General features: G+C 42.1%; 1 protein-coding gene across 10 annotated transcripts in view; it reads left to right on the forward strand.

The window, feature by feature from the left end:
- Positions 1–602: 602 nt before the first annotated feature.
- The window catches only part of LOC102542306 (uncharacterized), a 96,057-nt gene continuing 82,710 nt past the window's right edge, over positions 603–13,949 (forward strand). For 9 of the 10 annotated variants that reach the window (XR_012077843.1, XR_012077842.1, XM_072972256.1 and 6 more), the window contains exon 1: positions 603–924. Coding sequence is in view for 8 of the 10 variants with exons in the window: in XM_072972256.1 (XP_072828357.1) it covers positions 637–924 (288 nt within the window). In the remaining 2 variants the exon portion in view is untranslated. The remainder of the gene's footprint in view (positions 925–13,949) is intronic. The other variant, XM_072972250.1, reaches the window with a different exon arrangement.

Genomic DNA, 13,949 nt, shown 5'->3' on the forward strand with positions numbered 1-13,949 from the left:
CACCATAGAGCAATGAGAATAAACGATGTTTGCTACAGACAGTGATATGGGTACATTTACAAACATAATGAGGGGGAAAAAGCAACACAAAATAATACTCTAGGTTTTTATATATATAAAGTTTATTTTTTTAAAAAGATAAAACTTACCTATTGTGGTAGACCTTCGGGGCAGTGATTACTTTGGGGAAAAGGAATTAGTGACTTAGAAGGTGCATAAAGTGGATTTGGGGGTGTTGAAAGTGGTCTATTTCTTGATATGGGTAGTGCCTTTATAAGTATGTTCATTTTGTCAAAATTGATTGATCTATACGTATGATGCTTTTTCCTTTTACTCTAGTTCCATCTTAGTTCACTAAAATAATTTATTTTAAAAAGCTTAGGAAGAAACTAAAAGGGTCTGAATTGCCTTGGTTACTGATCTTTAATATACACCCACTATTACTCTCTCAAATCTGGGCGGACCCTTATACACACGTGTCTCCATCTTAAGCGCGCAGCCCCGCCCTCAGGACACGGGAGCCAATCCGCGCACGTGCTTCCCAGCCATGTCCAGGCACCCTCCCTGGCCGTGCCCCTCCCTCCGCCCGCCCAACAGTCAGTTCCTCAGGCAGGCAGGCGGCAGTTGGTTGAGCGAATGGCGGCTCTGCGGAACTTCAGAGCGGTGCCCGCCTTTCTCCGGGCGGCAACGGCGGCGGAGCGGTCCCTCCAGGAGGCGCGGCATGGGCAGAGTGGCGGCCGCGGATCTTCGTTCCCAGCGCAGCGACGGCAGCGGCGGCGGCGGCTCGGCAGCCAACCTGGCGCCGGTGGCAGTGGCGGCGGGGGCGGGGGGCACAGCCCCGAGATGGTCCGCGGGCAGGTATTTGCTGTGGAGCCACGCTCCAGCAACCTCTTACATTGGGGAGGGCTCCCACGTCGTCGAGTGGTGAGTGTTCTCGCTCTGCGTGCCGGCTGCGCCCTCCCGCATGGTCCCCCGCCTGGTCTTAGTACACGCAGCCGCGGCGTGGGCCCCTGACCACAGCCCCAACCCCGAGCCGGGCCGGGACCCCAGCCAGGCTGCCCCGTCGTCCTTGCGCAGGCGTCTTGGGCGGGGCTGGGCCTCTAGGCTGGGGTGTTGCTTGGGGCGCTTCCCAGCCGGCCCTCTCTGGTCGCGGGGATTGGGGGAGTGGCGTTCAGGCGGTGGGTAGTGGCGCCAGGGGTGGGGTGGAGACCAGGACCTGGGCACCCAGGACTCCCCACCAGGTTGAGTGCACAGTGGCTTGTGTGCACAATCCTGAAATCATCATCTTGTTTGCCCTCTGTGGGAGCCATGATTGGGTTAACAAGTTGTAACAGAGCCCAGCCGCCTGTCACCTTTAAGAACAAATGTGCTTAATAACTGCTTTGCAACAAGGCGCTTGTGCATAGGCACTTCTGTCTCCTTGCCATAGAAAGCAGAGACAATGCCTTGCTTGCATAGTTGAGGTTTTAGATAAGCACTCTGCTCATTGCAAAGCAATGCCTCAGGACCTCAGCTATAAACCCTGGGCATGCCTGCTGTTAGATAATCTGTTATTCCCAAAACAAGGAACTGGCTGGTCTGGTAGTCTGCTTTGTAATTAACATACCTAAAGAATGTATCTTGTTCCCCTCGCCCCATGACTTCCCTAAAGATAAACCAAGCCTTTGTACTCATAGTGACTTCTCCAATCTCTAGCCCATCCTGTCTTTCCCTAAATTCCTGCATTCTGTCACACCACTGTTAATGATTTTTCCTTTGATTGTACACAATAAATGTGGGAGCATTTGAGAGGCACCTGGAGTTTTCTCCCGACTCCCTCTCACTCTCTTGACTTTTTCCACAGAATCTCGGGTAATTCATTTGGTCTCTGTGGGACTTCTGCCAGCCAGAATCCACAGCCCACCTTATCTGCATTTTCCATGGATGGATTCGGTTCAGCACCTTCCGTGGTGCCAGTGGGAATTGCCCATCATGTCCTTGGGCCCTTAGAAGAAATAATGCTTAACTGTGTACTGAAGAAAGTCCTTAGGTTCATAACATGTCAGTTGAAAGATTTGTTTTTTTAATCTGATAAGAATTTTTCCTAGTCTGAAGATGATTTAGATTGGGTAACTTTCTATCACAGTTGTCCACTTAATGTGACTTACATCTCTATTAGGTGAAATGTCAAGTCCTCTTAGTGTAATTTTTTTTTCCTTTCTTAATATCCAAGTACAAATACTGGAATATTAGAATCCTGTTCCAGACGATAACTTTTAATCTTCAGGTTGATGATATTTAATATAAGTTTAATCTATTTTGTGCTTTATTAGTATTTAGTAAATGTTGGTTAAGAATGCTGGGTTTATAAAGGATTTCTTGATTGAAATAATATTTGAATAAATGATATATTTACTCATTTATTTATTTAAATTTTTTTGAATTGAGATATAGTCCGTTACAGTGAGTCATTTTCTAGTATACATCGTAATATTTGTCGTACATATATATACATGTACATATTTTTTGTTTTATATTCTTTTTCATTAAAGTTTACTATAAGATACTGAATATAGTTCCCTGTGCTATAGAGAAGAAATTTGATTTTTATCTGTTTCCATTTTTTATTTTATCTTCCTGATTTCTTGATTGAAATATTAATAATACTTGACTCACTGATTTTATAAAAGCTTAATGTTTCCAGAAGGACTTAAAAGATTTTAAGGAAGAAAAAGAAATCTTTCATTTTCTGAATCTGTTCTTTTGGAATTTTGCCTTTCCTGTGCAAAATCATTTCCTAATCATTCGGTAGAGGATATAAAGAGTGGAGTTTGAATTGAGCCTTTCTGAGTGGGTGTGGTTTTGATAGGAAGACAATAGATGCAAGTGACAATCTAAGCTGTGGAATCCAATCCTGGAAAAGAACTTAGGTGGCAAATTGTGGGGAACTCTGTAGGCAGAAGGGAGTTTGACTTTATATTTGTGCAATGGAGAAGCATCAGAGTTTTTGAGAAGAGGCAGGCACATGATCAGTTTTGAAATTTTGGGAGAATCTACATCAACACTGGTGTAAATGATGGTAGAAAACTCAGATGGGGAATAAGGCTATGCAACCTTCTAGAGGTGAAGTGATGTAGTGGCATGGAAGATGGAGATGTTAAGATCAGTAACAGTCTCTTCTCAGAGGAGTGGTGGGCTTTCCATCATGGCAGGTATGGGATGAAGCAAAGGATGATGAGATTTTACAGAGTAAGAGGCTGAAGAGGTGAGATTTGGATTTGGGAGAGATTCTGAGACAGGACCTGGTGATGTAGTATAGGGAAGTTTGTTAATTCCAAGGCTTCTAGCTTGGGGGGCATGGTGGTGCCATTAGAGGAGGAGTACTGTAGGCAGAGGAGGTTTGTTAAGGAGAAATAGTTCTGGTTTGGACTTGTTGAGTTTATGATGCTGGTAGGCTATTTAGGCTATATACAGAAGGCATCCTGAAAATAAGAGAGACTTAGAATCTGGAGATGAAAATTTGTGTAATTTGTAGTCTGGCGTGGATGAACACAGATTCTTATTTGAGTCATTGGTTAGGTGAAATTGTGTGCATATATTCTGTGTGTTTATCTTTTTAGTAAAGAATCCATAGCATTCAGTACATTTTCAAAGTGTTCATTATCCCAGAGAGGTTAAGAATCAGTGAGACAGAACAGAAAGACTGAAGAAGGAACGTTGGTAAGCAAGTAGATTTAAGAGGTGGGCAAAGGAAGAGGAAGCTGAGGACTGGTGATATATAAGACTTGGGAAAAAAGAAAAAAATGATATGAAAGAAGCTGAAGCTGTATGTTTCATCATCTAATTAAGGTAAGTATCTATGTTGGATAAACTCAGTTTGAAACATTTTCTGAATGACTGAGAGATTGTGAAGTCATCTCCATAGAGGTCCTAATTGAAGTCTTGAGAAGGGACACGTTGAGAAAAAAAATTTGTGAGCTGAGCCAAAGGAATGTCTGACTTTAGGTGTCCTTAGTGGGCAAGCTACAGAAGAGGAGGAGGAGATGTGGTCAGAGACCAGAGAACTGGGAGCCCACGTTGTCAGAGGAGCTGGGGGACATAGTGGTCACTGGGGATCGGTGCTGAGGACTGTACAGAGCACAGCGCAGCTGGAAAACAAGCTGTTTGTTGACTTTCAGCTCTCCTCAAAACATGATTTTAACAAAAATTTCATTGTGCTCACATTCCTGATGGCACAGTATCCAGTCTTGTTAAAGTGTCTGTGATTCCGGCAGGCTAGTGAGAACTACCATTTAGTCAACACTTTCTGTTTTCTTTTCTTTTTTTAAATATATATTAATTAGTCCTCTTAACCAAAATGCAGAGGTGGTTCCTTTCAGTAAGTGGAAGTTTGGACACAACAAGGTTGCTTAATTTGCCCACGGATACCCAACTAGAAAGTGGTAGAGCATCTCTGTCTGGTTCCTAAGTGATACTCAACCAAAGATCAGAGTTGAGAAAATACATGCTTTCAATAGTAGAAAATATCTGTTGTCTGCTTTCTGTGTGATTTTCTTTTTAGCCTTTTACAAAAACCTTTCATGCAAGGTCATTCATTTAGAATTCATTGAGTGCCAGTTTTCCACAAGGAGTCAAGGGGCACCTACCCTTCATTAGCTCTTGCTCCAGACAGTGGGGTGCAGTTAAGCAGGAGCACAGAAGGCCCGTGGGGAGTGCTGTGGGGACAGAAGGCCAGAGTGATGTGGGACTGTCTGTGTCTGGCTTCACAAACCTTCGTGCTTGGTGTGGATGTATGATTGGGAGTTTGCCTTGAGAAGTGCACCCCAGGTAGAGGAGAATGCACATGCCAAGGCACAGAAATCTGAAAATGGCACATCTGGTCAGGAAAACCAGGAGTTGTTTGGAAAGGGAGGGTGTGGGTGGGTGCCTTGGGGAGAAAGCTGGAGTGGAGGCAGCTGGGATAGGTGGGGCCAAGTTCTGAAGGATTTTGTTTTCTAAGGAGCTGGAACTTGAGTTGGTAGGTGAAAGTAACTGAAGGAAGCCCTTTTTCTGCTGTATCCTCATCAAATTTTGTTTCCCTCTTTGTCTGTCTTTGACTTTGTACCCACTGTAATTGTTCTGTTTTCTTTCTGCTAATTTAGGGGTACTCAGTGGGTGTGATTTTTTTACTCTGTCTCCAGGGGCATTTTGAAATGTATGTGGGTTTTGTTTTGCTTTTTGTTGTTACATTGATTGAAAGTGTTACTGGCCTTTGTATATGTGGTGGAGGCGGATGTGCCAAATGACCCGCATACAGTGCACACGTGGCACAGTCAGTCCCTGCACCAGGGGAGCATCCTGTTAAGATGCCAGTGGTGTTTCCCTCCAGCCCATCCCCAAGAAGGGCTGGGCCCTAGGCATGTCCTGCCTTCCTCTGAGGTACATCTCCTGCATGAACTTGTCCTTATTAGTTTCAGCTGTAGCCCTCCCTCTATCCCTCCCTGGGACTTTGCTGGGTATTGGTACCAGCTGTTTGAAAGGCAGGACCAGCAGTGCTATAAATCATCTACAGAGGCTCCAGACCAGATTCCTAGTTGTGCTGGTTTGACTGTTAATTTGACTTTTAATAAAGAAGTCTCTTGTATGGTTTTTGGAGCTCAAAGATGTGAGGAGACCATCCATCTTACATGAGCAACAGAAAATCCAGAGTTTCTGAACGGTTTTGAGTACAAGGAAAATGCAAACAAAATTCATTTTCATATTAGTAACATCCCTAATAATGTGCTCCCAGTGGTTGGCTATAGTTGATATGCCATTCTGATGAAATGAATTGGTATGTTCTCAATTCTCAAGCATTAATAAAAAGTTTTATGAAAAGCATTCTAGTTGAGTTTTCTAGGAACCATGTATAGTTTATTCCTCACCTTGCTCGCAGTAATGTACCTACTAAGTAGAAAACAACTGATACCCCAACAGGCATCTCATGCTACCCCACCACTCATCCAGCCTGCTCTGCCCACCCCCCTGCCTGACCCTGAGATGCTCTTTCTTCCTTTTTGCTTCTCTTTTCTCTTTCACTTCCTGGGGCTCCTGTACATTGGAAATCCAATAGAATATATGTTCTCCAAGGTCTGTCTCAGATGCTCAGTCTTAGAGCAGGTTCTGGTCTCTGAACCCATCTGAGGCTGGTAGGAGCTGGGGGTAGGGGTGTAGGGGTGAGGTCTGCATGGACTTCACCACAACCAGCTGACTATCATTAGTTGCAAGCTTGCCTTAGGTGCTGTGGTTTCAAAGTCATTTTCATCCTCACCTTTGAGGTATTATTTTTTTCACTTTACAGATAAGGAAACTAGGTCTCAGGTAACTTGTCCAGGGTTCACAGCCAGTAAATGTAGAGCAGAACTGAGATTTGTCTAGACCTGAAAACCTGACATTATTCTTTTCTTCCCTAAACTCCTATAGACTTTCTTCTGTTATGGTGAGTTACCTGGAAACATGCTTCCTGCAGCCTGGGTTCCTGAATGAGTTGGCACCAAAGTATAACATGATTGTCATGGCCAACTTGGGCCTAATGTAGAGTTGGAAGAGGGAGGAACCAGAAACTTGGAAGGGGTGAGGAAGGTAGGTTCAAAGCAGCATCATTTTTATCAGAAGAGTGTTTATCAGTGTTGACCCTTCTCACTCCTCCTACTTACCTCCACCAGTTTCTTGATTTTCATTCATTTAGTAATGTTACCGAGCATGTACCTGACCTGTGTGCTAAGCACTAGGATCAAAGTGGTTTTAATGCTTTGGTGTTTACAGTCTAACAGGAAAGTAATCACATTTACTGAATATGATGAGGTGCAGAGTGTTACCTTTTATACCCATAAAAAGTGGAGCAAAGTTTTGAGGAGTAGTCCAGGAGGGTTTCCTGGAGGAAGTGCTGTTTAAGCTGGGACCTAGAGAATGACTTGGAGGTAGCTGAGTGAAAGATAGGGAAGGGTGCTAAAGTAATTCAGGCACTACTTGTAGCAAATGGGTTGTAGAAATTGGGGAGTTTGTGATTAAGATCCAGGGATTTCTTATGGTGTTGCACGGACAGGAAGAGTAGTTAAAGCTTCAGGCATGGATGTAACCAGGAACTAAAAACTAGACCAAGGCAGCTACTTCCCTCCCTCTTCACATTTACAGAATCTTCTTGCACCCTGCATCTCTGCACAGTTTTTTTTTATTTATTCTTTTCATTTTGCCACATCCCCATGCACTTGGCAGAAGAGAGCTGACCCTAGCTTCCCAGGGGTATATGTCTTTAGAGCACTCTGACTCCTGGGGGAGAGAATACAATCCAGCTTGGCCTAGTGTCCACCACTGGTCTGGGCACCTGAGGCCCAGGTGGAGACATTTGATAAGGCTGAACCTCTCTAAGGTGGCAGAGTGAGGTGGGGGTGGTACTGAGATGTCTCCCGGTGACCTCTGACACTTACCAGGCCAGTTCTTGCTGCTGCTTCCCCTGCTGATCTTGTGCTGGGCTGAGGCCTGCTGTTGGGGGCTGAAGGGGGAGGAGAAGGGGGGAGGGCAAAGTCATTTATGCAGGAGAGGGCCTTTGGGTTGCTTTTAGGGTGCTTCTACTTTCCCATCTCTGTCAGTGTGGGAATGGTAGCCAAACTGGATGGCATTTCTTACAATGTATTTAACATTTGACAAATATATAACATGTGAGTTATGCAGCCTAACAACAAACACCCAAGAACCCACCTCCCACTGACTGACTTCAGACCAGATTGAGGCCCATGTTCTGATCTGTGGCTGGGAGTCTACAGTAGAGCGGGGAAGAGTGTGGTCTCTGGACATCTGTGTGTGACCTGAGCTTGTTTTTCTCTCCTGTAGAGAGGGTAGTGATACCCACCTCAGGGTTGGGAGGATTGGATGAAACACACAGGTGAGTGCTGAGCCCTTAGCCTCGGGTTAGTGCTCTAGTTGTTACTCCCTGGAAGTGAACGGGCCTGGTGAGACTAGTGTCCTCCCTGTCCTCAGTCTCTTGGGCATCATCCTGGAGTGTGAAGCAGAGTCTGTGGAAGTGAGACTGTTATACTTGAGTCACATGGTTGTGTGGTCTAGGGCAACATCCTCTCCTGGCAAGATTTATCCATAGAGCATCTTCTCTGCCTGGCCCTGGTCCATGTTCCTGCATGCTCTGAGAAATGCTGCAGGTGTAGGAGACAGACTGATAAGGGAATAGATTACTGTCACTTGGTGATACAACTGATATGAGATAATTCTGGACAGAGCTACTAACTCCACCTGGGCTTCCCAGTTACTAATTAATTCAGCAAGTGTTGTTGGTATACACTAGGACACAAACTAGTTCAGTTACTTCAGTGAATAAAGCACCTAGTCCCCAGGCAGCTGATGGACAGTGGGATGCCTGTCTTGGAGAGAGCCCATTCCATAGGTTGTTTTGTTTTGCTTATGTTTTCCTTTGCTGTGCAAAATCCTGTAAGTTTATTTATGTCCCATTTGTTTATTTCTGCTTTTCTTTTTCTTGAGTAAACTGCCTTGGGAGAACATTGCTGGGATATATATGAGATAATGTTTTGCCTATGTTTTCTTCTAGGAAGTTTATTTTACCTTGACATATGTTTAAGTCTTTAACTCATTTTGAGTTTACTTTTGTATATGGTGTGAGGGAGTATCCTAGCTTCATTGATTTACATGCTGCTGCCCAGGTTTCCCAGCACCATTGCTGAAGAGACTGTTTTTATTCCATTATATGTTCTTACCTCCTTTGTCAAAGTTTAATTGACCAAAATTTGTGGGTTCATTTCTGGGCTCTCTGTTCTGTTACATTGATGCATATGTCTGTTTTTGTACCAATACCATGCTGTTTGGATGATTGTATCTCTGTAGTATTGTCTGAGGTCTGGGGGTGTTATTCCTCTAGCCTCATTCTTTTTCTTCAGTAATGCTTTGGCAATTCTGGGTCTCATGTGACTCCATTAAATTTTCATATGATTTATTCTAGTTCTGTGAAATATGTCCTGGGTAATTTGATAGAGATTGCATTAAATCTATAGATTGCCTTAGGCAGTGTGACCTTCTTAACAATGTTGATTCTTCTAATCCAGGAGCATGGGATATCTTTCCATTTTCTCAAGTCTTCTTTAATTTCTTTCATCAGTGTTTCATAGTTTTCCATGTATAAGTTTTTCACCTCCTTGGTTAGATTTATTCCTAGATTTTTTTTCTACTTTTGGTGCTATTTGAAAAGAGACTGTTTCTTTACTTTCTTTTCCTGCTGGTTCATCATTAGTGTAAAGAAATGAAACTGATTTTTGTACATTAATCTTGTATCCTGCTACTTTGCTGAATTCTTTGATTAGTTATAGTAGTTTTTGTGTGGACCTCTTAGGGTTTTCTATATATAGTATAATGTCATCTGCGTATACTGTCAGTTTTACTTCTCTTCCAATTTGGATCCCTTTTATTTCTTTTTCTTGCCTGATTTATGTGACTAGGACTTCCAAGATTATGTTGAATAGGAGTGGTGATAGTGGACAACGTTGTCTGATCCCAGATTTTAGTGGGAAGATTTTTCAGTTTTTCACCATTGAGTACTATGCTTACTGTAGGTTTGTCATAAAGTTTTTTAATATGTTCAGATATGTTCCCTGTATACCCACTTTGGTGAGAGTTTTTAACATAAATGGGTGTTGAATTTTATCAAATGCTTTTCCTACACCTATTGAGATGATCATGTGGTTTTTTTCCTTTCTCTTGTTGATGTGGTATATTTCATTGATTGATTTGCTTATGTTGAACCATCCTTGTGTCCCTGGGATGAAACCAACTTGATCCTGGTGTATGATATAATTTATATACTGTTGGTTTCTGTTTGCTAATATTTTGTTGAGGATTTTTGCATCTATATTTATCAGTGATATTGGTCTGCAACTTTGTTTTTTGGTAGTTTCTTTGTCTGGTTTTGGTATCAGGGTGATGGTGGCTTCATAGAATGAGTTTGGGAGTACACTCTCCTTTTCAGTCTTCTGGAAGAGTTTGAGAAGGACCATTATGAGTTCTTCTTTGTATGTTTGATAGAATTTCCCAGTTAAGCCATCTGGTCCTGGACTTTTATTTGTAGGGAGGGTTTTTATTGCAAATTCAATTTCATTTCTAATGCTCAATTTGTGTTCAAGTGGTCAGTTTCTGCTTGATTCAGTCTTGGTGGACTGTATGTTTCTAGAAACCTGTCCATTTCTTCTAGGTTATCCATTTTGTTTCTATGTAGTTGTTTATAGTATGTCTTTATGATGTTTTGTATTTCTGTGGTATTGGTGATCCTGGATTTTTGTTTGTTGGAAATTTTAAAGTTTACTGATTCAGTAAATCTCCTTACTAGTTACTAGTCTACTTTGGAGCTCTCTGGGCTTCTTGTAACTCAGTATCTGTTTCCTTCCCCAGGTTAGGAAATGTTTTAGACATTGTTTCTTCAAATATGTTTCCTGTCCCGTTTTCTCTTCTCCTTCTGGAGCTCCTATAATGAGAATGTTACTCTGCTTGATGTTGTGCTATTAATCCCATAAGCTGTCTTTACTTTTCCCCCCCTTTATTTCCCTTTTTGCTTCCATATTTGAGGGTGTTTCTCTCACCTGTCCTTGAGTTCCCTGATTCTTTCTCATGCTTCGTCTAATGTATTTTTAAGTTCAATATTGTATTCTTTAGTTCTGTGACTTCTGTTTGGAACTTTCTTATATTTTCTAACTTTGTTGAAGTTTTCACTGTGTGCATCCATTTTTTATTCTCAGTTCAGTGGGCTTTTTTTTATGAGTGTACTTTGAATTCTTCATCAGGCTAATTGCTTATCTTCATTTCATTAAGATTTTTTTCTGGGGTTTTATCGTGTTGTTTCATTTGGAACATTGTTCATAGTCCTCTGTTTCTTCATTTCACTTGACTTTCTGTGTTAGTTTCTATGCATTAAATAAAATGACCTTCTCTCCCAGTCATGAAGAGTTGTGCAGGAAATGAAATTTATCAATTAACCCTGACTACTCTTGGTTGTCAAGGAAACTGTGATTGTACAAGCAGCTTATATTATTTTTAACAGTTCCCAGCTGTTGAGGATGTGCCAAGATTTGTCACTATCCAGAAGGGGAGGCTCTCAGTCAGCACCTAGATTCAGGCTGATTGGAATAGAAACCCTCCAATAACTGCTTTTAAAAAATACAAATATATTGAGTCTTTGGACTGGAAGTGTAGGCCCTGCTGACCCCCAGAGCCAGGAAGCCTGGAGGTGTTCCCTGGAGAACAGTCGTAAGCAACAGGACTTCAGATAAATGCCCAGGCTCCTTTCTGGGAAATGTCAGTGAGTTGTAACAAGGCAGACTGATAGTGCAAAGATGGCACCTGCAGCCTGCCTTCCGTGAGAGCACCTCTGTGGCCTCCTGATGTGTGCCAAACCTGACCTGCCTCCAAGTCCAAAGCTCTAAGACTAGGAAGTAGGCCTTTGTTTCACATCAAGGCTAGGGGTGTATCTCAGTGTAATATGCAGTTCCCTGAAAGTGGTAGCCTGCCAAGAAGTGTCTCTCCAGTTGTTATAGTCCCATGGGACCCAGATATGCAATCGGCCAAGGCCTCCAGAGCCAGGTAGTGAAGGAGCATCCCCTGAGTGGAAGCCACAAAAACTGGGTCACCAGTGTGTAGACATTCCCTGCTTGGAGATACTGGTACTCTGGAGCCCATCAGAGGGAGAGTGTGAAGATGGCTGGAGGGAGGCAGTGGGAGAGTGCAAAGATGACACCTTCTGAATAAAGGGAAGCAGAAGAAAAGAAAAAAGAAGAAAGAAATATAGCAGGACAGAGGGAGAGCTGGGAAGATGGCTCCTGCTGGCTGGGGCATAAAGTTGGCTCCCAGAGGGAAGGGAAAAATAATAAAGATGGTACCTGCTGGTTTTATTAAGGCAGAGGGAGAGTAGGAAGATGACACCCACCACCAGCCTGAGTCTCTGGGGAGAATCCCAGCAGCCCCTACCCCTCAGACCAATGCTTCCAAATTAGGAAATGAATCTCTTTCACATAAAATCTGGATGCTTTAGAAAGGGCTGCTTCTGCACTTGGCCCTGGGACCAAGATCACAGGCCCTTTAAGAATGGGTCCTGAATTCACCACAACTCAGTGGGTCTCACAGGCATGTGACCCAAGTGTCTTCCAATTCAGATGTTTTGGGGTTTTCTCTCTCAGTTGTTAGTATTCAAAGTTTGAGTCCCCATGCTGGGGTACAAACCGTTCACACCTCAGGGAGAAGTTCCCCATTTTGAATTCCCTCCTGAGTGTGTCTGTCCACAGCAGGCATGGGGTTTATGGTGAAATTGTGTCTCAGCCTTTCCCACCTCCTTTGATGTGGTTTCCCTCTGGTTTGCCTGATGAGAAGAGGTTGCTCCATTTCTTAGGCTTTTCCAGAGAAAATTGTTCCTCATGTAGTTGTACATTTGTTGTGTTTGTGGGAGGAGGTGAGTTAAGCATGTTTCCACGGTGCCACCTTGAACTGAAACCTATTGTGTATGTTTTAAATTTTGGTTTTCAAATGCTCAGTTCACTGCTAGAATATGGAAGTATGATTAATGTTGTGTATTTATGTTTATGTATGGATCTTGAATTCTGGGATCTTGCTAAAGCCATTTATTATAATTTATTATGAGTTTTCTTACAGATTCCTTGGAACTTTTTCCATAGATAATGATGTCATCTGTAAATAATGACAATTATATTTCTTCTTTTCTAATCAGTATGCCTTTATTTCCTTTTATTGCTGTGCTACACTAACTAGAACCTGTAGTGCCAAGTTGCAAACTGACAGAAGAGAGCAGACATTCTAACATTGTTTTTGAACTTGGGGGAAAGCATTAATTCTTTCACCATTATGATGTTAGATGTGGGTGTTTTGTAGATGTACCTTTAAGTTGAGGTAGTTCACTTCTGTTCCTAGTTTTCTGAGCATTTTAAATGTGAATGGGTGTTGAATTTTGTTTAATGCTTTTTGTGTATTAATTGATGTGACTTGCATGGGTTCTCTCCTCTAGACTCTTCATAGGGTAGATTACACTGTTGATTTTTGACTATTGAACCAGGCTTGCATTCCTGGAATAAATTCAACTTGGTGATAGTCTATTCACATGGATGCTTATGGTAGGTATTCTTGTGAATTTCTTGCAGGAGGCTAAATTACATTTCCCCAATGAGGTCCATATCTAATCACTTCTGTGACAATGTGTGAATGTTACCTTGTATGGCAAAAGAGAGTTTGCAGAAGTAACTAAGTTAAAAATCTTGAGATGAGGTTATCATAAATTTTCTCAGTGTACTTAATATAAAAGTAGGGACAGAGGAACTGAGTCAGAGAGACCATGATGTGAAAGGAGCAGAGATTAAAGTGATGCAGTTTGAAGATGGAAGAAGGGACCAAACTCAAGGAAGGCAGGCATCCTCTGGAAGCCAGAAAGGAAAAGGGAACAGATTCTCCTGTAAGTTCTCAAAAGGAATCAGATCTGCTTGACACCTTGACTGATACCAGACTACTGAGCTGCAAAACATTATTATAATACATTTGAGATATGTTAAGCTACTAAACAGTAATTTGTAATTTAATGATACAATTTGTAATTTGTAATAACTTGTCATGACAGCCAGAGAAAATGAGCACACATATTTTGTTGAGAATTTGTGTTTGTGTATCCATATTCCTGGGGGTATTTGTCAGAAATTTTCTTTTTTGAGCTGTCATTGTTGGGTTTTGGTATTATGTTATGCTGGTCTCATAAAATATTTTGAGACATAATCACTTTGCTTCTATTTGGCAGAAAAAATTTTGTGGAATTCGTGTTATTCTCTTGGAACATTTAATGGAGATCTCTAGTGAATATATGGATCTGGAGATTTCTTTTTTGGGAAGAACTCTACCTATGAGTTGAATTACTTTAAGAGTTTTAATATATGTTAGATCATCTATTTCAT

Source organism: Vicugna pacos, chromosome 11 (genome assembly GCF_048564905.1).
Source record: "Vicugna pacos chromosome 11, VicPac4, whole genome shotgun sequence".
Taxonomy (NCBI): Eukaryota; Metazoa; Chordata; class Mammalia; order Artiodactyla; family Camelidae; genus Vicugna; species Vicugna pacos.